Source organism: Xenopus laevis, chromosome 1L (genome assembly GCF_017654675.1).
Source record: "Xenopus laevis strain J_2021 chromosome 1L, Xenopus_laevis_v10.1, whole genome shotgun sequence".
Lineage (NCBI taxonomy): Eukaryota > Metazoa > Chordata > Amphibia > Anura > Pipidae > Xenopus > Xenopus laevis.
This window is the reverse complement of record NC_054371.1, coordinates 155,422,686-155,445,552: the sequence shown is the minus strand read 5'-3', so window position 1 is coordinate 155,445,552 and position 22,867 is coordinate 155,422,686. Positions and strand designations below refer to the sequence as shown.

The following is a 22,867-nucleotide window of genomic DNA, read 5'->3' as shown; positions in this document are numbered from 1 at the left end:
AAGATAAATGCTTAAAAACATAATAAAGAGAAATATCTGTTGTTTTAAATTAAGAATGCTCTTATAATTAATATTGTCTCTGGATTGTACAAGTTTCTGTCAGTTTTCAAACATATTTTTTAATATATGTTAGCGATTTGCAGCGATTTTACAATGATACAAGAAAACGTTGTCACCTAAACACACATATACAGGGGCGCTTCTATAATGAGGCGGCCTGAGAATCTTGCCTCAGGTGGCAAAATGTGGGTCAGTACAAGGGGCGGCATTTTGGCTGGTGTAATAGACTGCTGAGTATCTCTGTTGCTGTTAAGAAAAAAAACTTGCTTGTCAAATGTAAATATGCTCCACGCATAATGCGCCTTCAGCTTCAGTCAGTTCCCTCACTCCTGCCACTGCCCGGGTGCCGCCCTGACTTGTCCTGTGCGGTGCCAGTCAGTGAGTCAGTGTTACGTGTTTTGTACCAGGCTGAGCAGCGCTCCGCTGCTTGCTGCTTACGTGACGCCAGTGACGACACTGGCTCCGCGCATTATCGCATACAGTATCTCCAGGGCTGGGTGTGTACAGTGTTAGCTTTGGAGTTTGGACTGGACCGGTCTGGTGGTGCCGTGGTGGCTGGCTGCTGCGTCTGTCTAGAGCAGGCACTGTGTGAGGCAGAGCCAGAGTTTATTCACAAGAACCGATCATCAGGTACTGTGTCTGTACTGTACTACAGAATGAATATTTGGAATAAATAATAGTAGTACTGCCTGTCTGCCTGTTGTTTGAATTCTCCACTACCACTCCACTGTGTGTGTCATCAAACCGCCAGTATTTATAAAAGTCACTTGCCCAGGTGCCCTCAAAGCCTGTTACTGTATATACAAATTACCAAAATAAAATTGTTGACAATTAATTAATAAATAATAGTGGCTTTAGTTAAAAAAAAAAAAAGTTAAAAAAAAGTTTAAAAAAAAGATGTATGTTCCCTTGTTAATGCATAAAGACAACACGTCGCAATGCGACAAAACGCATGCGATGTGTCAGATGTTCTAAAGAAAAAGGAGGTGAAGGAGAAATCGCAGGTAAGAATTACATTTATCCGACTGTCGGATGAAAACACAGCTCTGGATAAATGAAGTTCTTACCTGCGATTTCTCCTTCACTCCCTTTTTCTTTAGAACATCCGACACATCGCATGCGTTTTGTCGCATTGTGACGTGTCGGCTCCTCTCGCATCATGAAGTCCAACCCTAACTGCTAGTTGATCCATAATTGAAAAGCCTCAGACAGGTGAAATTTTTTGACTCATTTATTCAATTATCCAGTTTATTAATACTATGTTGCTTGTAATTGCATTGCAGCATTTCAGACTCAAATCCAAAAAACATTTAGTATGATATAGAGAGTGATATTCTGAGACAATTTGAAATTGTTATTCATGTTTTATTTGTTTTTGCGTTATTTAGCTTTTTATTTAGCAGCTCTCCAGTTTACAATTTCAGAAATCTGCTTGTCTGGGTCTTTGAATTTACCTTTGTAGCCTGACAGAGCATTTGCTTTTTAGATGGAGGTGATCAATGACCCCCATTTGAAAGCTGGAAATAATCAGAAGAAAAAGACTAATAATTTAAAAACTATGAAAAAAATAATGAAGACCAATTGAATTTTTTTTTATAATTCACCATTCTATAACATACTAAAAGTGAACTTGAAGGTTATCAATCCCTTGACTGTGATACCTCAATTTTACATCTCCTTAATATGAGTTCAGCATTTACTTAATTTTCTTGTGGCCCCAATAAATTATAATGCAGTTATAATCTATAGTGTAACATTAATGCTATAGTTTCTACTGTATCTCCAATCATCCTACACTTATTCTGCTTGACTGTCACACATCTGTACTTATCTGTTCTTCAGAGGGCTTTTTAACAGTGCAAGGAACTGTAACTTAAAGGGATTATGTCATGATTTTTATGATGTAGTTTTTATTTCTAAATGACACTGTTTACACTGCAAATAATTCACTCTATAATATTAAAATTCATTCCTGAACTAACAAGTGTATTTTTTTTAGTTGTAATATTGGTGTGTAGGTGCATCTCAGGTCATTTTGCCTGGTCATGTGCTTTCAGAAAGAGCCAACACTTTAGGGTGGAACTGTTTTCTTGCAGGCTGTTTTTTCTCCTACTCAATGTACTATTGATTGATGTTCTTAGATCTACCAGAGAGCTGTTATCTTGTGTTAGGGAGCTGCTATTTGGTTACTTTCCCATTGTTCTGTTGTTAGGCTGCTGTGGGGGGGGGGGGGGGAGAAGGTGATATCACTCCAACTTGTAGAACAGCAGTAAGGAGTGACTGAAGTCAGTGTCGGTGGGCCCCCGCCGGGCCAGACCCCTTTACCAATATAAAAATTTTGAAAAAAAAAAGTTTTCGGCGATGCGTATCGGCCCTCGCGCATGCGCACCGAGAAGCGCCGCTCGCACATGCGCATGGCGGCGTTCGAGCGGCGCATACGCATAGTTGTGCCGAGTTCTGCGCGTCGCTGTAGGGGGGCGGGGGGCCCTGGACCAGCAGTCCCGGTGGGCCCCGGGCCCCCCAGTCCGACCCTGACTGAAGTTTATCAGAGCACAAGTCACATGACTGGGGGTAGCTGGGAAACTGACAATATGTCCAGCCCCAAGTTAGTAATGATTATGGGAGTTTTATTTGCTATACATTTCTTGTGTGATAACTGCCTAATAGTAGAATGACTATTTAAAGGTTTTTTAATGTCTCTAGGTTAAAAAAAGACAGTACGAAGTATCTATCTACAAAGTATCCATATACTTTATTAACTTTAGGGACAGCATGGTAACACATTAAGTGTAATTTACCTATCCTGTATGAGAAAGGCATGGTGTGTGGGGGCGTGGCTTGGGGCATAATATTGCGCGTGGCTTGGGGCGTGGCACAGGGGCGGATTGCCATGCTTTCACCTCTGGCAGCAGAAAGGCCAGAATCACCCCTGCACAAATACCCACTCAAACTGTATCACGCCCAAGTGAATTATTTGTTCTAATAAGAAAGTGCTGCACGAATATGATGTTGAGTAATTGCAATTGGTGAAACATAGTACACAAGTCAGCAATAGGCAGACAGTTTGTAGAACTAAAAATCATGTGTTTAATGAATTACTCTAAACCAAGAAAAATATGGAATTTATTAAGTGTTAAAACCATGAAAACCCTTCTAAAAAACTTTATTTGCACCTGGGCCCATGGGGAGCGAGATATACCAATGCAAATTGGAAATGAGTTGAGATGGGGGTTTTCCTTTCTCTGGATCAAGTAGTAGTTAGGCTGGTTTCATTTTGACAACAAGGTTCACAATGTTTGTGTGTCATTTTTCAACCTAAAATACTACGTTCCAGGCATCTGATATCAAAACATAGTGCTCCTATACTATGTATATTTATATACACATACCCATTTGAAAAAAAAACAGTAGGTTTTATGGATATAATTCAGTTTTATATAATGTATATTATATTAGAGTAACAACAGTTCTACTATAAAGCTGTCACTCTCCCTTATTTACAATGTGTTCATGTTACTGCGTTATCAAGGTCAGTTCTATTGCACATCCACACAAAGGTAGACGTGTCATTGTTAAGCAATATTTCAGCTTTGAATGATCTTTTATGATATATGATATCTCATAAAGTACCTCTGTGGGCTGGCATATGCTGAGGAAACAACCCCAAGTGAAGATTAAATTTCAAAGGTCTACCATTTGAAGTGAGGCACATTTATCCATACCAGGATATTTTCACTTAGCTAGACATACACCTAATCAGTTAAAGTTTCTAAAACCTATAAAATGTTGCAATATATAGAACGAAATTAAGAAACAATAGGTGCACTTTGATTCTCCTGATGCTGTTTGAATCTCCTGGCTGCTCTGTCTTCAATGGAATGAGGCAATTGGTTTGTGGATTGTTGGTGTCAGCTGGGTATGGGGGTGCACCACATTGAAATATTTTGAAATCATTGAATTTTTGGCCACACCCCCTAAATACCCACATACATTTTACAAAATTTGTCAGGTTATGGAAAGTTTTAACACATTTCTGGGGGTACATTTTTTATGTGCTATAACAGTTTTGCTTATGAAGATGAAATTCCCCTACCTGTCACCCAGACACAAAAAGCTGTATAGTAAAAGTCCTTTTCAAATTAAACATGAAATCCAAGTTCTATTTTTTATTAAAGCATTTATAGCTATTGTAAGCTCATTTAAAAATCTCAGCTGTCAATCAAATATTGTCTGCCCCTCCTCTATACCCTGGGCATAGAGGCGGGGCAGACAATTACTTTCACTTTCCATTCAGCACTTCACAGCTCTCCCCTCATTCCCCCGTTGTCTTCACCATTTAATTGTGTGACCAGGGCATGGGGATGGACATCGGGTCCCCCATTCTGGTGCACAAACAAGATTTTGAGATGATACAAGGCTTGTCTTAATAACAGTGTCCACAAAATGGCTCCTGCCTGCTTGCTATAATTATGAATTCCCAGACTGGAGGAAACAAGATTCAAATAATTTATATAGTGTAATAAAAGTTAATTTTGCTTGACTAATGTGATAAAATAGAATTATGAAAATTTTTTTTGGGTGACTGGTCCCCTTTAAGCTGCCACAGTTCCCCCAAGAGATCTGCTTATCTTATAAGTTACAATTGTTTGTAAGTGCAGGTGCTAAGTATTGTGGGCTCTGCCAAAAGCCTCTTATTTAATAAAGTTTTAGAAACTTTGTATCTTTCCCTGGTGTCAATGTAGGAGATCAAATAGAAGCTCTGGATATTTTAATCTGGGACTGCTGGCTCAACTGTCAAAATCAGGATTATCCTGCAAAAAAATGGGACAGTTGGGAAGTATTTATGTTACCAGCAGTATGAGTTTCCTTCATGTTTAATCTATTTATGTATATATTTAGACTGGACAAACTAATATGCCCCTATGACCTTTAAACTATAAATACTAGGGGAGGGTGCTAAGGCTAGGGCCATATGGGACAGAAATTAGCCTGCTGAAATCGGCTCCAGAGCGCAGTAGCGTTCGTTGAGGGGGGCGGGCCCTGGTGCGTGACGCGCAGCTGGGCCCCGCCCCCTCCATACGGCCGCATTTGGCCGAGTTTCCAATGGCGAACGGACTGCCGGGGGGCCCTGAGGGGGCGCGGGCCCTGGCCCGCTCGCACCCCCTGCTCCCCCGGTAGTTCCACCACTACCAGAGCGAACATACTCATTAGATATCATCTAAGAAACACAAGCCTTTGCATTTAGAGCCGGAATGTGTGTGTTCACTCCGGAGCCTACACAAGGCTTCCAGATGTGAACAGAGAAGAGGATTCTGCAAGCGGTCAGGAAACTTGTTTGTGTATTTCAGCAGGCTGATTTCTGCCCTGTGTGGCCTTAGCCTAAGTCATACCTCCCAAAATTTTGGAAAAAGAAAGAGGGTCAAAATGATTTTCAGAGCGGCTAAATTTTTACCATGCCCATATTTGTGGCCACACCCCCTAATTAAATTGTTTGTTTTACTAAATTTGGCAGGTTATGAAGGTTTGAACACATTTCTGTGGTTTATATGTGTTATTCCAGGTTTGCTAATGAAGGTGAATTGCCATTTAAGCTGCAACACAGTTTCCAGAAGAGACCTGCTTATCTTAAATTGTTACAATTGCTGCTTTTAAATTGTTACAAAAGTATCTAAGTGCACCTAATTACACAGGAAGCCTCTGAGGAAGTGTATTGCATACATGAAACGCGTTAGGCTGTGTCCAGAAATCTTACATTGCATTTTGATTCCTGTGCTATCTGGAGTGGCTGTTCAGGAGTAGGGATAAGTGAAATATTTTGCTGAGACCCTAGTGGATAGTGAAAAAAATTTAGTGTGATTTAAAAATTGTCTCACAGTTTGAAAATTTGATGTGAGGAAAAAATACCCATTGACTTCAATGCGTATGGGGAAAATTTAGCTTTTTTGCTTTCGGTGAAACGAAACAGTTCAGATTTATCCATCACTATTCGGGATTCTGTAAGTGAATAGACTAGAAGGGAGCATTAGGACCCTGCAGGCATTGGGAGGAACATCACATGGGCGGAAGGGAAATAAGGAAGGAATCAGTGGAAAGAGACGGATACTGCTGGTGGTAAATTATACAAGGTGAGACTTTTCTATATGCAAAGTAAGTTGCTTATTAGCATGCAGGGGTAATTATAGGAAGTCTGCTCTGCTATGAGCGCTGACTGATTTTGTTTTGTAGGGAGTATAATCAGAGGAGCAGGACTTACTTATACACCACTGCATTTAGACTTTGTGCTCACCAGGAAGTGAAAAACAACAAACTGTATATTCCATACATACATAAAGAGCCCCGTGGGAACGTTTAACATCTAACATTCATGTATGGAGCTTTGAAAGTGTTTGGAAGGAACGCTATTTCATTCTCCCTTTTTTCTTGTTTTTGATTACTGTGGTATATTGGTGCATTATATACTTTTGAGTATAAGCGTACCTGTTATTTCCAAAAAAGAAGGGAGCACAGTCACATCTCAATATATCTAGAAATGTCCATCATGTTCACGTGAGTTTCCGGAATGACAGCGTGGACTCCCAGCAAATCCCTGCTATGAATCCTGGCAGTAATGACTCATTGTGCAGGCATGGAGTGGGCGAGAGTCTAGTTTGGGTTGCAATCTGATATATCTACATTTGAAAAAATACTTATAAGCAAAAACCATAGAATAATATTAATTTCATTTTTGCAATCATTATGGTTAAGTAATACAAAACACCAAATATAGGAAGTAAAAGTCCCAGGGCTCTGTAATAAATGGTTCAAAATTTGTTACAGGTCTAATCACCTAAAGTAGCCAATTTATTGGTCACCTGTTTAAAAGCAAACTTCTGTTTGGTTGCTGTGGGTTACTGCACATGGACAAACATTGTGCCTTTTGTTATATATAGGGGAAAGGATCCTAAACAAAGCAGTAGAGATCTGAAAATGTTACAGTATTGACAGTGCTGAACCTTCACAGGCTCTACGATAATATAATAACACAGAGGAGAGAACATACACGATTAAAGGGGATGTAAATGTTTTAAAACCAAAAGAGTAGATGCATATAGTCTTAAAATACTGCTCCCTGCATTTTACTTAAATTAAAACAGAACAACCCCTGTAGCCCTTCAAATACTGTAGTAAAAATATACTGGAAGCACCTAACAAAATGTACATCTAGCATTATCTTTACTTTGCCCTTTTGCTGATATTTCAAAAGGAAAGCTAGTTGAATTAAGAGGGTTTTGTGCATGCACAAGTTAAGTACCTTTTTAAGACTACATGGCTTTCCTGAGTCAATGTTTAAGCATGGTAAATAAGAGGACTGCTGACGCCCTTGCTTAACTTTTCCTTTGTTGATTCACATTTTAAATATATCATGTATCCTTGTTTTAAAGGGCAACTATCATATAAAAAAAATTTCTCCACTGGAGGTGCAATCAGGGCTGTATTTACATAGTGGGCACCCCTAGGCCATTTGTCGCCCTCTCCAGGGGCAACTTTTAGGCTTTGGGACCGGAGCAGTGGGGATTGGTGCACGGGAAATTTAAAAAACTATCGCATCTCCTGCGAATCACCAGTGTTTCTGAACCCATGTGGGTGTGGTTTGGCAGCATGCCGCCCACTAAAATCCTGCTGCCCTGGGCCTGGGTGCGATCTAAGAGAGACTGCACTTTGGTTGGGGGAACCATACTATTTTGCAACACAATGCTCCTTGCAAATTTAATGCCATCCTCACAGAGTTCAAGCTCATTATGCACGTGTGTGAGATGTAGGATTAGGGAATAGTGGTGTGCGGGTCGAAAAATTATAGACCCGCATCTGACCCTAACCTAACCCTCCCAATCCGCACCCTGCCCGGCCTGCTGTTCCACATCTATTTATTGACCCGCGCCCGCCCCGCAGTGACGCCATGAAAGGGGCAGGGGCTGGAGCGAGTTTATATATTTAGGGAACGGAAGCCGGCAGTGGTAGGTTGTGGGAGGGGAGAGCAGGAGAAGGACTCAACCCGAACCTGCCTAAGACCCGAAGATTTTGTACAGGAACAGGCCCGAATCCACTGACAAGTGGGTAAACCCACTGGCCCTGTGCATCGCTATTAGAGAATTTGTAAATATTATGAATTATATATAGTGGCATGGTTATATGCTAATTGTAGTTTTTGCCCGTTAAAGGGTTCCATGTTTCTGTATGATTTTGTTTCTGTAAAAGAACATTATGCTTGTGATACCTCATTTGCGGTATATATTGTGATGTGTCCATTTAATATAGCCTATGTTGGGGACAGGTTTTCCCAACATTGGTTAACTGTAGATACTGGGAATTTAACACTTCCAGTGTTTAAAAATTTCCTAGAGAAGAGACACGCAGTTTGATTGAACACATTCCTTGCCAAGACTCTGAGGTAATAGAAATTCTTATATTAAAGATATGGAAGCACAATGGCTCTATTGATTGGTAGCATTGAGTCCCTGTGGGTTAAACTGTGATTAACTTTGATTTATTAATATGATGTTCTAGTATTGCATGTTTGGTTGTGTTTGAATGTAAATTTCTGACAACATGCTCCTACTTCTAAGTGTTAACATATTGGGAATTTTGACTTTGAAGAATTGCGCTAGTTTATTGGCAAATGATCAGTATACCCTGGTAAAGCTGAATGGACCTTTGACGATATTAGAAGTCACCTTGGAGTTCCATGGCCGTACAAAAAAGCTCAGCCTTCATACTGCTAAGCAGTAAATTAAATTAGCAAGTCATAACCTCAGTCTTTTACCATTGGAAGATCAAAAGAATACCAGCCAGCTTCTTGCGACACAACATAAAAAGTTTATGATATAAAAACCATTACAATCGTATTAATCATACAGGAAATGAACATGAAATCGAATGTGAAGTACAATTACTTGAAAAATTGGCTCAGTTGCTTGCAGGTAGAGAGGCTCTGATAGAATTGTTTCAAAAGTCAGTGGCTAAGCTATCTGTGTGTGTTGCCTGCCTTGTTCTGGTAAGAATAATGATTTTTCACTTTGTACTGCAGAGTCAATTTTTGTTTTTGTTTAGGTTAGATTTACTCTTTTTTTCCTTTGTTTGGTAAGTGTAGCTCTGTATAAACTCTGCTTTCTGCGGTGATGTGTTGACCGCAGAGCTCTTTGTAATGCTTGCTTTATTTTTATTGTTTTACCCTACCTTCTGCTGCAGACCATGACTTCACTCACTCTCTGTGCTCTGTAGCATTTCACAATTTAAGCTTTGCTCCCTGCTGCAGAGATGAATATGTTAATTAAAAGGTTTTCCAAATTATTTAAGTTGAAAGCAATATTTGATTATCCCTTTCTACACTGTTCAGATGTCAGTTCTCCTTCAGCCAATACTCCATTGCCCACAGTGCCTTGCATGCTGTTAGAGGAACAGTAACACCAAAAAATGAAAGTGTTTTAAATTAATGAAAATATCATGTACTGTTGCCCTGCAACAGTAAATCTGATCTATTTGCTCCAGAAGCAGTACTATAGTTCATATAAACAAGCTGTTGTGAAGCAATGGCGGAAATTGAAAAAAGGCTATATGGCACAGGTTAAATAGTTTATAACAGATAACACCATTATGTTCTACAGAGCTTAGCTGCTATCTGCTGTGTAACTTAAACCTCTTCTCCTTTGAATGGCTGCCTCCATTGCTACACAGCAGCTTATTTATATAAACAATAGTAGTGTTTCAGAAGCAAACACAGCAGGGCAACATTGCATTATATTTTTATTACTATAAAACAATTAAATTTTTTAATGTTACTGTTCCTTAAAGCAACTGGCTTCTGCTATATTGCTTCAAAAGTCAAAAACAGTAGTCCAGAAATTATCAAAGGACAAAGAGATGCTGCTTTCATAAGTAAATAACTTTTTAAGTAATGTTAAATGCATTCATCATTATTTTTGAGTTTACCTGTTGTGAAGTTTAACACCTGATTTCTCTTGCTGAGCTTGCTTAGCTTTAATCTTGCTGTCTGTGACAGGAATTGGTTCTACTTAAATCCTGGTCTCCGCTGCAAAGCAGGGTTACGTTTAAAAATTTTGCAGTTTATTTTGTTTTGGATCATTGCTGTGATGTGCCTTCTAATTTTTTTTTTTTTTTTTTTTTTAAGTTTTAAGACTCAAAGATGCCTTCTCCAGAAAAGAACATCTCCGGTACTTCTAGCCTGCAGTTAGAGAACACTCTTCTGCGTAGAGGGCGGGAGCTGTCGCAGCCTAGAAGGAGACTTGCCCTGACCTTGCCTGGTTCGGATTATCTGATTAATTCTGAGCATCACTTGAATATCCAAAGACCAGATAATTTGTTACTTAGACCTTCCTGGGAGAAAGAGGCCTCTATGAGGGATAGGACAACTAACTCCTTGTTGTCTTCTAACCTAAAGCTGACTTCTCCATCTAAACTTGCACTTACCTCTAATAGAATTCTGAATGCTAAACAATTTCCTACATCCAGCACTTTAACCTCCATATTGTCCTATACTGCACCTTCCTCTGAACCGTATGTTTCAACTGAAACTTCTCGTCCTGCAGTGACCTCAAATTCTTCTTTACATACTAACCGTACCATATCCACTCTCGGCAATTTGTCTTCTGATTCCAATGAGAAACTACAATCCTCCTTAAACCCTAATCTTGTAACCTCTAATACAGCTTCAGTCTATAACCCTGCATTAATTCCACATCTTGCAACTTCAAACATTACACAATGTGACAGTGGTAACAGTGTGTGTCTACAGCAAATAGAAGATTCTGGGGTGCCTTTATATTTGGTATCCACCTTGGGGGATAACCAGGAAAACCAAGGTCCTGCATCTCAAGATGATGTGACTACTCAGACAGAAGAAACCTCATATGAAGCAGACTCTATAATTGGTGGTTTGTCATCACGTTTAGAGGTACTTGTCTATATGGCTAGTAACATGATAAAGTGATTATGCGTATCAACAATATATGGCATAAATTTATATATATATTTTTATTTCTAAGGAAACCTTGGACAACTGGCTGCCTAAAACTTTGCCACCTATTAGACCAAAGGAGGACGAGAAGTTGACTGTGGAAGAAAATTCTACCATTAAGAGCCGCCATCAGTCACTTCTTCATCAGAAAAAGGTAGAATGTTTCGGTATCGGATATGTCAGTGATATACTAAATATGCAGTTATGGAAAAGGTTACACAGGCAGTGCTCCCCTAAACTTGATTTTATGATTGCATGGAATATATTAAAGCTGCATTGTAAATTCCCACTCTGTGTGGTAACCTCCACCAGACTTTTGCCCCAAAAATGTAAAAGGTTACAAGTTTTTAGAACTCTCCTGTAATTTTTTACATTGTATAAATCAACCTTTGACAAGTGATTTGTATATCCAGAAATGTTTGATCATTTTGGTGAGGGAGGTATTTTGCTCCAAATCAAATACGTGCAAATTAAATACAGAGCCATATCAGACTAACAGCCATGGATTTGCTGGAAACTTTAAAAAAAAAAAGTGCATTGCCTTATATTCTCCCCAGATGCAACACTATAGGGAGTCCACGGGTTACAAACATCCGACTTACATACAACTCACACTGTTGTATTGCTATTACAGTAATGTACTGTAGAATTTATCTTTAATAAACCACCTGCCCCAACCCCCTCTGTCGTGTGTTGTTTACTGTGGAGCACAGGAATGTAAAAATTAATATGCACAGAAAGGTAATAAATAATTAAGGTAAATAAACCTTTACATTTCTGAATATTATCTTATTGTTACAAAAAAAAGAATTGCTGGGCTAAAAAAAAAATGTTGCTGGTATATTGCTTACACGTGTGATTGCAACTAAATCTAAAGTGTTTTTTTTTGGGGGGGGGGTTTGCATCAGTTATTACAGACAAATGTATATTCAGTTAAAAGTTATGTAAAGTAGGCTGTAAATCTTATCCAATCCCGGTAACTGCTTCTTTATATTAATGAGGTAGTATGTAATACATTTTATAATCTGTGTACAGTTCCAAGTCAGTTTCAGCAGAACATTGCAATAAAGAAAATCATATGTTTACATATACTGCAGATGGAATTGGTCTCTGCTGTCTGCTGCTCACTAGTAAGTGGACCCAAGTTTTCTGATAGCTCTGATGAGACCCGTGCAAAGCTTCAAGCACTTTGTGAGGAGTTGTCTAACCTGGATTCAGAGTTTATTCTAAAGGTAAGTTGAGTTTTTATGTTGTGCAAGCAACATAAAAACTTGCATTATAATGGATTTATTCCATACATCATTAGGAACACTGTGGAACCACCCCAAATCATATCTGAATTCATCATATCCCATTAATGCTGGTACTTCAGTAGAGGCAGCAAAAACATTAAGGGGGTTATTTATTAAAGGTCGAGTTATGTTTTTCCTCAAAAAAGTTTTTGAGGATAGTTTCAGTAAAAACTTGAATTTTTTGTGATTTATTATGCCCTGAAAAAAAAAAGCTTGATTCCGAAAAATACCCCAGCTAAAAACTGTCGAGGTCATGTAGAAGTCAATAGCAGAGGCCCTTGAACCATTTATGTTTTTAGTCTTCATGATTCTTGAGGTTTTTTTTCGGTGGTTTGTGCTCAAAAACTTGATCAATTCGAGTATTCAAGTTTTTCTCCCCGATTGCATGAATTCGAGTTTTTTTACATTTGTGTTTTATCATAAATAAGCAAACATTTGAGTTGTGAGTTTATTCAAGTTAGAAAAATTAAAAACAACTCACAAACTCAACCTTTGATAAATAACCCCCTTAAGGTGGCCATAGACGCACCGATAAAATCGTACAAAACAAATTTTCGGGGTATGTATGGCAGTATATGAGCCGACCAATACGGGTAGAAGGTTTGGATCGATTGGCCTTGGATTAATTTGGCAATTGGACAGGTCTAGATTTCTCATCAGCCTCTTCCTAATGGCTTGAATTCCATCCAGTGTAATCCGATCATTGGGCCCTAAAGCCAATGTTCGGATTAAAGCCCAATATCTCCCCCCTTAGGTATCGGGGGAAAGATCTGCTCATAGAGTGACCTCACCAAATGAGTGGATCAAATAATGTATGGTCAGCTTTAGGCAGCAATAGCCCAGGTGCTCTTAAGGGTTTAAGGTTGACCACAGAACAAACTGCAGTAAATCATTCTGGTCACTGATATCGTGCCACTGTATAAGCAGCAGTATTAAAGTGGATGCAGCTCCCACTTTTCCTTTATTTAGATATTTATTTATTTTAAATAAACTTTTTTGTTCTTTCTATTTTACTTGGTTACCCGGTCTTAGCAGTCACATATGCAGCAAAGAGTACAGGTTGATGTGCAGAATATTGCCCGGTGTGCAGGCTAAATTACATTTCTGTGGTGGCAACAGATGCCTACATTTGCATTATAGGTTACCATTTCTATGCTTTTCACAAATGAAAATGTACACATGAAGTTACATTGCAAGTAGTTCTTTATTGTTAAAGCAATTACAGACTTGTATACATTATGCAATATTTTTTAGGTTGCCCTATACACCCGACAGGAGCTAAATATTCGCAGTACAGCCAATTTCATGCTTGCTGTCTCTGCATTCCTGCCTGCCTGCCGTCCGCACTTGCGAAGGTATTTTTGTGCATCGATCCAGCTTCCAGCTGACTGGATGGAAGTACCCCGATTGTATCAGGTATGCACTGGAAAAAAAATGCATACCCTTCTACTTTTTGTTTTTTACCTTATTCCTTAAACCTTCACCGTTTATAAAATACTACATAGAAGTAATTGTGTAAAATATCTTAAAAAAAGATTAAAGAGAAAACTTGTTGAAAATAGAAATGAGGGCTTGAGGCATAATAAACACTGCTTAGTCTAGCCTTGCTAAAATATACATTGATTATTCGCAATATTATAATATATATAACTATAATAATATAGTTGTTAAGCCAATCACTTTCTCAGCTTCTGCAGACTCCAGCATGTGAAGTTCCATGCCACTTGCTAGGCTGGTTGGGTAGAAACCAAAATCAAGGCCATACTATAGAACTTGAAAGGCATAGGGTACAGTAGGTGGTCTAAACCTCAGAACATTTTTAATAGAAAGTCTGATAATGAGGTTGTTTTATTAAAATCAGCCAGGCAATGAATAGCGCCCTCCACCTTTTCAACATGCAGAATAGACTTCTAGATTCTTTGCCAGCCCAGATACCAGTTTTGATAAGCACCTTTTTGCACTTTTGTTTCTCTTAACCCTGGCCATCCACGGACTCCCAGAGTAACCACCCTTAATTTAGGAACAATCTACATGGCCTACTAGTCACAAAAATAGAGTAAGAACAGGTATCTTGACAATGTCAAATTGGCAATATAAGTAGCTAATGTAAATCCTTTCTAGCAAGAAGATTATTTATCTTTAGCTTGGGATAAATCTCTCTTGATAGACTGATGTGTGTATGGAATAAATGTACAGCTTCTGATTTATCAGTCCAGGGATTTCTGATGTTCTGTGGAATGTGTTCTTTTCAGAGCCTAGCAGGACAGGGTGACAAGCTTGTTCCATTGCCTTCTTGTCTTCGGAGAGTTCTTACACTAAAGTTCCAAGAATTCACAGAATATCAGCTGGCAAAGTACAACACGAGAAGACAGCGTGGAAAACATTCAGTCAGAAAGCCAAGAGTAGTAAATTGTCAAGTGAGATACTTTCTCGTTTTGTTTGTTTTTACACTTTTTTAGTTGAAACATAATACCTCTTGCTTATTCTTGTTTATATCGCCAATCATGTAGAAAGTTTAATCTCCACGAATGTTAAAATACGTCTAAAAAGCAGTTATTGGCTAAGGTTTGTGCTCATTATAATTTAACCTCAGGCAAAATACTTTTTGGCATTTTGTAAATACAAAATTTCCTGCTTAGGGCAGGCTATTAGTAATTTAGAGAGTGCCAAGAACATATAAATAGTAGGGCTTGTTTTATTAAGCAATGTAATAATTCTTGCCAAGTTTGCAGTAAAATGGCGATCAATTTACTTTTTAATGGTAACAACAATAATTGTGTTCTTTGATAAAGACTGTATGTTTTTAAGAAGACAAAAAATATTATGGCAGGTTAACACAGAGTAAGGGGCAGATTTATCAAGGGAAGAATTTCAAATTCATGGGAGTTTTTTTTAAACTTCCATGAACTCCCTTGAAATTCGACCATTCAAAATGTATTAAAAAAATCAAATATACCAAACTCGCGTGAATAGGATCGACCGAAAACTCAAATTTGAATCGAATTTGATTTGAATTCTAAAAACTCGATTTGAGGTTTTTTTCCCGAAAAAAACCTTGAATGTCAGGAAGGCTGCAAACAAATCCAAATTGATCCCAAGATGTCTTCCATTGACTAAAAACAGCAATACGGCAAGGTTTTAGGTGGCGAATAGTCAAATTATAGTTCTTAAAGGGCCAGTGTATGATATATCTTGAAAATCGAATTCGAATTTTTAAAAAGCATCAAATTGAATTTTAATAATTCCCTAGTCGAATTTGACCTTTTTGGCCATAAAAAACTCGAAAATTCTAATTTGAAATTCAAATTTTCACTTTGACCCCTGATAAATATGCCCAACAGTGTCAGGACAGCAAAAGTCTCTTAAAGAGAAATGGCTTTTATTTCTGCCGGCAGCAAACAGCTTGAAAAAAAAGTAAGTTTTCTTCCAAAAACAATTTTAACAAAACAATAGCTATAGCAGCAATTTAACAGACCTCTAAGCAGGTAACTGCGTGTGTATGTATGTATGCATAGACTTCAATATGTCAAGTTGCTAGACCTCTGTGTGTCTCTCTCTTAGTCAGAGATCCTAAGAGACTGACCAGCCTGGGTTTTACTGGCTATTGATTAGCCACTTGAATCTAATCAGACCCCTCTGTGAGCCTGTAACACCTCATTACAAGTGTCCCATTATCAAAACATATTTTTTGAGTTTGTATAGGCTAAGCCACCAGTTTTGGAAGTAATAAGAAAAAAATCTACTGCCTGAATTTGTATGAAGAAAGGTAAAAACTGTATTTGGTTAAAACATCCCTCTGCTTTCCACAGCATGTGGAGCACAGATTCCCTGGAAAGCAGAGGGACCTGGAAAATCAAAAATAGAATTTTCTAATTTTTGAAAGTCAGCTTAATTATTAAAAACCTTGAAACATAAAAACTTTATTGGTTAAAACTTGAAAAAAACATTAAACACAACAAAATCACATTCTACCCATATCCATATAATAAAATATCAAATAAGTCTCAAACGCAAATTGAAAAAATAGCTTGAGTTTATCTGATACAACTCCTATTGGCAAGAACTCACCAGGTTTTAGATGGTGAATTCTTATTTTTGAGTTTTTTTTTTTTTTTTTTTGAAATCTCAAATATTTGAATTTTTGAAATTTAAATTAGCTGTTTTTACTGGAAAAAATGTAATTTACTTTAAAAACTCAGTTGTTAAAAAGTCTGCCCCTAAGTCTCCGAATGTATGGTGGGTGGGGATCTGGTCGCTGCAGCACAGGCAGATTATCATGGTTTCCTTTGTCTGTGAAATTAGTTATGTCTCTATTGGGGGGAGATTTATTTTTACAAATTCAGATAGTGTGCCCAACTGAATAGACCTTGAAATGTTGGTTTAAAGGTAAATTATTTAAAATAAATATTTGATATGCATAAACCAATTTGATACGATTATTCAATAGGGGACATATTAGTATATGTTGGTTATGTTGTCTTTTAAAGCATAAAGATGCATTTGAATCTACAGATGAAGAAAAATTTACAAGGTAATTGTGTGTAATGACCTTATTGGCCATGGAAATTGTATTTTCTGTTGTGTTCAACGCTTGGCTGTTGCACAGTTGTAGTACAGAAAGAAATATTTGTTTCCTACTGCTTATTCAAGTGATTGGTCTTCCTCTCTTAAATATCCATCACAGAGCATTATGAAAATTGGTAGGAATTTACGATCAATGGAGGAGGGTTTAAGGCTTCTCCAAAAGAAGGTAAGTTTGCGGTGAAATGAATACATTTCTCCCAGCTTTCCTTGCAACTGTTTGCTTATCCACTGTATTTCTGTTGTATTATCTAGTTTTCTACTCCACCTACACTGCAAAAGAAGACAAAAGACAAATTTTCTATGAAGAGCTTGATCCAAAGATTACACATCTCAAAACCTGCTCACCATGTCATGAGCATTCTTGGATACAAGTAATTATCTTTTTATTCTTTTTTTGTTAAATTGCATTTTGTTGTTTTTCTGTTACTTTCCAAGGTTCTTCTTTTATTTGCAGATATCCCAAGGACCTTTACTCATTCTCTAAAAGTGGCCTTGAGGGTCCTTGGCAATCTGATCTTTCTGACCAAAAGATGAAGCTCAAACAACCACAGACTTGGGAGAGAGAATTGAGCCTAAAGGGCAACACTGGGCCTGCATGGGAAAAGCTGCTAGGTGTGTAAGGATTTTATGCAAATGTATAAAATTCTGGCTTAAAAAAAGTGTTAGCTTGAAAAAGCTTACTTCTGAACGTTCTTGTTCTTGTTACTACTATTGTGTTGTCATTGGGACAGGACTGACTTAATAATCCACTGGACATATAAATTCTACAGCATTTGTTTTTTGAGTGTGCAGAGCTACATTTGCCTTTCAGGGGCATAAGACACCTATTTGGTTGTGGTCCTCTGTTAATAAAATGAAAGCTTTGCTTTTCAGAATGCTCACATTGACAGTTGTCAATGTTGTAGTTAAGCACTTTTAATGGTCTAGATTTATTCTCATTATTCTATTCTCTTTCTTACAGATAGCAATCAGGTTCCCTTCATGGCATTAGTAAGAAATCTAAGAAATATGATCCGAGCTGGCATCAGTCAGCGCCATCACAATCAAGTGACAGCTCGTCTTTCCAGTGAGGTAATTTTGAACCTCTTTTAGTCATGTTCTGTTTCATAAAGATGCTAACTACTCATGGAAGGCACAGCATTACATTGTTACACTATTAAACTTGGGGGGATGTGACTGAGGAGACAGTTCACAAGGAGACAGGCTTATTTATCAACATTGGGCAAATGTACATGTAGACCGTAACCTGTAGGGACAAGTATCTAGTTATGTTCAACCAGCTGCAGAAAGACAAATGAAAGAATATTGAAAGCTGTAAAGTAGAACCCCCATTTTTAGAAAAGTGGTGTAAAATCAGGGAAATGTACTATGCTTATATAATAGTTGGCAATCTAAAAAAAATTATAAAATACAGGAAGTAAAATCAGGGGATGTAAAACTGATGTTTCACTGTATTTTGATTGGTTGCCATAAGTTACTGCGCAAGTTCAAATTTGTCTAATGTCCAAATGAAACCTTTTGTAAATATTTTTGTGCTTTTATACTCACCTGTTTGTTTTTTTTCTCTACTCCTTTTATACATTTGTTGTCAACCTTTTCATGTGATTTTGCAGGTTTTAGCCTTAAACAATATGAATCCTGTTTGGTTTAAAGAGAATCAGTGTGCAGTAGCTCTTAGTGTTTGGCTTTTGTTTTGCCATACAATACCAATAGGTGACATAAATGTACATGCTTTGCTGCCCTGTATTAAACCTGATTTTGATTTTTACCTTCTGGCTTAATCTACATGTAATGTTTTAATAATCTTTTTTTTGTAAATTTTTATAGAGTGCTGTGATAAAAAGCCGTCTGTTCCCTTTCCGATTTCTTTCTGCCTACAAAGTGATACAAGATTTGGAAATGCAGTGCCACAAATCAGGTCAGCTGTATATGTAGTTTAGTACTTCATGTTTTTTGCCACAATGGAAACAAAAACTTGACTTTAAATCCAATATATCTTAGTGTACAATGTGCTGCTTCCTGAATAGGTTGTGATTAATACTCTTGTAACCTCTCTTGTTTTGGTCAGTCTTATATCTGGTATGCAGATACGTTTCGGTATTTTCCATACATAAATTGAGCAACCCTCCAGTTCTTCATATGTTAGCCACCTTCTATAATCAACAGGAACAGGACACTGTATATATAAAAAAAAGAGAGTATGTTTTCTGAGTCTTCCTCCTCCAAGCTTTACACTCAATTACCCATTTTGCAGTCTTTGCTCTAGTGTCTTTATGATTATGCACCTATTTTAGGCAGGGCATCAATTTCTTGGTGAGTACTTACTGTTGTACTATTGTCTTCTGCTCTGGATCTCCTCCTTTATAAGCTGGACAAGCTCACCAGTATCCCCATGGGGTATGGATGCAGATGTCCCAGACTTACAGCTTGGAGAGGAGAATCACTCCATGGATATAGAGCAGGCACTCACATAGACAAACAAAATAAAGGAAAGTGCTATAATTAAGTGCCTAGTGCACAAAGTACATAAGGCTATTTTGTATTTTCTTAAAATAATGCCTGTCTGTGGTATCTGTGAGTGCCTGCTGTATATCCATCTTTGGGTGTTCAGACAAAATTTCCTTCTTGTCCTCACTGATTTCCTCCAAAATCTGTTTAAATTTTTGGAGGGAAGAACCACCATCTTCTGATTTTTGAGAACTTGACCTATCTGTCCATTACCTACAGATTAGTGGATCAGAAGTTTCTACATAAACCTGTTTGTGAAGATTCTCATTCATCCCGGTCAGGGTATATCTGTAGAAATAAGTCAACTGGACTTGTTGTGTTTTTCTTGAAGACGTTTCACCAGTCATCCGACTGGCTTTCTCAATTCAGAATTCTGAATTGAGAAAGCCAGTCAGATGACTGAGGAAACGTCTTCAAGAAAAACAGAGCAAGTCCAATTGGTTTGACTTATTTCTACAGAACAACTTTAACCTATTTGGTCCTTTAACAATATCTCTCCCAGACACACAAGATAGATAACAGAGTGCACCCGAGTAAAGCTGGCCACAGACGCAAAGATCCGATTGTACAAATCAATGTACGATCGGACTTTCCCATCTCCCGACCTGCCACTAACCATTCAGATCAAAGTCTTACCATTCCGACCAAATAAAGTAGTTAAAGAACAGATCAGCCAAAGTTCTTCCCCTGACAGCAATTGTACAATAGACAAAGCTAAGACAGTCTCCCACTGAAAATCGTACGATCAGCAATACACGCAGAGATATTACCTGCAGCCGTCAGAAATTTTCTAACCTGTCTGATCGACCAAATGACCGATCTCCGCCGGAGGAAAAATATTGGGACTCTCCACACACATTCCGAAAATCGTACGAATCCTCGATTCGTAGAATGAGATCTTTGCGTCTATGACCTAGGCATCCCTGACTATGCAAAATATTACCAGGTTGCATGCACTAGCCAGTTAAGCAAATTTTATTTACTGACCTTACTGTGTATGACTGTATAAACAATTCAGTGTGGAATTCTGCACTTGGGATAGGTGCAGCTAGGCAGCTCAATAACCAAGAATAGTCAGGACTTGCACCTGTAACATTCCAGTCTCTTGCTCGTTCCAAAACATATGGCCTTGCCTTCTTTTGTAGAGATTAGTTGTATCATATACCATAATTGTAGCACATAATCTCCACACTCTGCAATGGGTGATCCTCATTCTAAAGATCATTACAGAACAGTAGGGCATCAAGTTTAACCCTTCTATCTTAACATGACGGTACTTAGTATTTGCACAAATAGCTAAATGGGTCACATCCTACAACCCTGTTGGATGCTTCAGACTGAGGTAGTCCTGACCCAGGGACAATGACACATATTTGGTTACACTGTCCCAAGGCCAGATGAATCTGGAGTATAGCAATAGTAGACAAGTTATTGTGCATTATTTCTGAATGAAAACCATTTGAAGCCATATTGAATAAACCAATAGAAAGCTTACCCTCATATTTACAGAGACTAACAACTAATGACTTCAGTGCAACCAAAAAAACAATTATTACAGGGGCCTTGAGCTCAGCTTTTCATCTTCGACAAACTCAATGGGAGAATGGAGACAATTAACCAAAGGGTGAAATCTTAGCCCAGTTTCTCTGTACCAAAAGCAATTCAATAAGGTCTGGTGCCCTCAGCAAATATCTACTGATGTGGAAAGAAATGTATTGTATAACCAACCCCAATAACAAGAATTGACTACAGAAAAAGAATCCCCTGATACCAACCCTTTTATCACAACCATCAACATGACTTTATAATTTCTAGTCGGATAATGTTACATGGGACCCACAAGATGTACACAGATGTACCCCTTTAATTCACTTAACCTGGACCATTTTTTCTTTTTGCTTACTCTTTATTTTCTTCTGGTTTACTTATATATTTTATGCTAATTTTTTTGTTTTATTGTAATTATATTGATTCACCACGTTGATTAAATATAGGTAACGGTCATTGGAAAATATATTTAATGTCATTGTCATTTACTGTATATGATTCATTGTGCATTCATTCTGTGATGCTTTTTATTATCAAGATATGTGGGAAAATATTTTTGTTTATAAATAAAAACTTCATAACTGTCCTAAATCTTTAACAGGCATGTAGTGACCAACAGATTCAGAATCGTTACAATATTATCATCAAGGCTATTTGCTAGCCTAGTTCCTGGACATCAGGAACATCTACAGTACCTGCATAGAGACCCAAGTTCCTGCAAACTGTTGCCCGGTGGTGGCTACATTTCCCCCATTTTCTCAGGGACCTCATATTTGCCATTTCCACATGCTTCGTAATATTCATGGACATCAGCCTGAAGGGATGGGGAGCAGTTACATAGTTAAATCGGGTTGAAAAAAGACAAAGTCCATCAAGTTCAACCCTTCCAAATAAAAACCCAGCATCCATACACACACCCCTCCATATCTTCACATAAATTATATATACCCATAGTTATACTAAATATAGAGTTTAGTATAACAATAGCCTTTGATATTATGTCTGTCCAAAAAATCATCCAAGCCATTCTTAAAGGCATTAACTGAATCAGCCATCACAACATCACCCGGCAGTGCATTCCACAACCTCACTGAAAGTTATTTTCTTCTAGTCTGAAGGGGTGGCCTCTGCTGCGGTGATTCTCTTTATGGGTAAAAAGGTCCCCTGCTATTTGTCTATAATGTCCTCTAATGTAAAGTCTTCCATCCCTCTAACCAGTTTATTTGCGTGTCTCTGCACTCTCTCCAGCTCATTTATATCCCTCTTAAGGACTGGAGTCCAAAATTGCACTGCATACTCCAAGTGACGCCTTACCAGGGACCTATAAATAGGCATAATTATGTTTTCATCCCTTGAGATAATGCCCTTTTTTATGCAAGACAGAACTTTATTTGCTTTAGTAGCCACAGAATGACACTGCCAGAATTAGACAACTTGTAATCTACAAAAACCCCTTGATCCTACTCCGTTAAGGAAACGCCCAACACACTGCCATTTAGTGTATAACACGCATTTATATTATTTTTGCATGTGCATAACCTTGAATTTATCAACATTGAACCTCATTTTACAGCTTGCTGCCCAGTTTTCAACCTTAGTCAAATCACTCTGCAAAGTGAAAAAGCAAAGGACCTAGTACAGAGCCTTGCGGTACTCCACTAACAACACTGGTCCAATTAGAAAATGTTCCATCTACCACCACTCTTTGTAGTCTCCAACCTCTTAGCCATTCTTTCCCCTAGCACAGTGGACCCTCTTCCATTGAGGTGCAATCTGTCACAACTGTATAGGTTGCACCCCAAGGAAAAATTAGCCCAGTGCTCTAGGAACCCAAACCCTTCCTTCCTACACCAAGACTTGAGCC

General features: G+C 38.1%; 2 protein-coding genes across 4 annotated transcripts in view; one reads left to right on the top strand and one right to left on the bottom strand.

Annotated features, from left to right (window-relative positions):
* Positions 1-6,555, bottom strand: part of hnrnpc.L (heterogeneous nuclear ribonucleoprotein C (C1/C2) L homeolog) — a 29,821-nt gene extending 23,266 nt beyond the window's left edge. The window contains exon 1 of the mRNA XM_018230996.2: positions 6,538-6,555. The gene's annotated coding sequence lies outside the window, so the exon portion shown is untranslated. The remainder of the gene's footprint in view (positions 1-6,537) is intronic.
* Positions 565-22,867, top strand: part of tep1.L (telomerase associated protein 1 L homeolog) — a 57,337-nt gene continuing 35,034 nt past the window's right edge. Inside the window, exons 1-11 of one of the 3 annotated variants that reach the window (XM_041565585.1) lie at positions 565-690; positions 10,226-11,008; positions 11,100-11,225; positions 12,169-12,303; positions 13,618-13,779; positions 14,616-14,780; positions 17,048-17,113; positions 17,200-17,318; positions 17,402-17,559; positions 17,909-18,018; positions 18,775-18,865. In XM_041565585.1, coding sequence (XP_041421519.1) covers positions 10,241-11,008; positions 11,100-11,225; positions 12,169-12,303; positions 13,618-13,779; positions 14,616-14,780; positions 17,048-17,113; positions 17,200-17,318; positions 17,402-17,559; positions 17,909-18,018; positions 18,775-18,865 — 1,900 coding nt within the window. In that variant the 5' untranslated portion in view covers positions 565-690; positions 10,226-10,240. Of the gene's footprint in view, positions 691-6,052; positions 6,186-9,070; positions 9,092-10,225; positions 11,009-11,099; positions 11,226-12,168; positions 12,304-13,617; positions 13,780-14,615; positions 14,781-17,047; positions 17,114-17,199; positions 17,319-17,401; positions 17,560-17,908; positions 18,019-18,774; positions 18,866-22,867 lie in introns of those variants that run through there. The other 2 variants (XM_018260123.2, XM_041565586.1) reach the window with 2 other exon arrangements.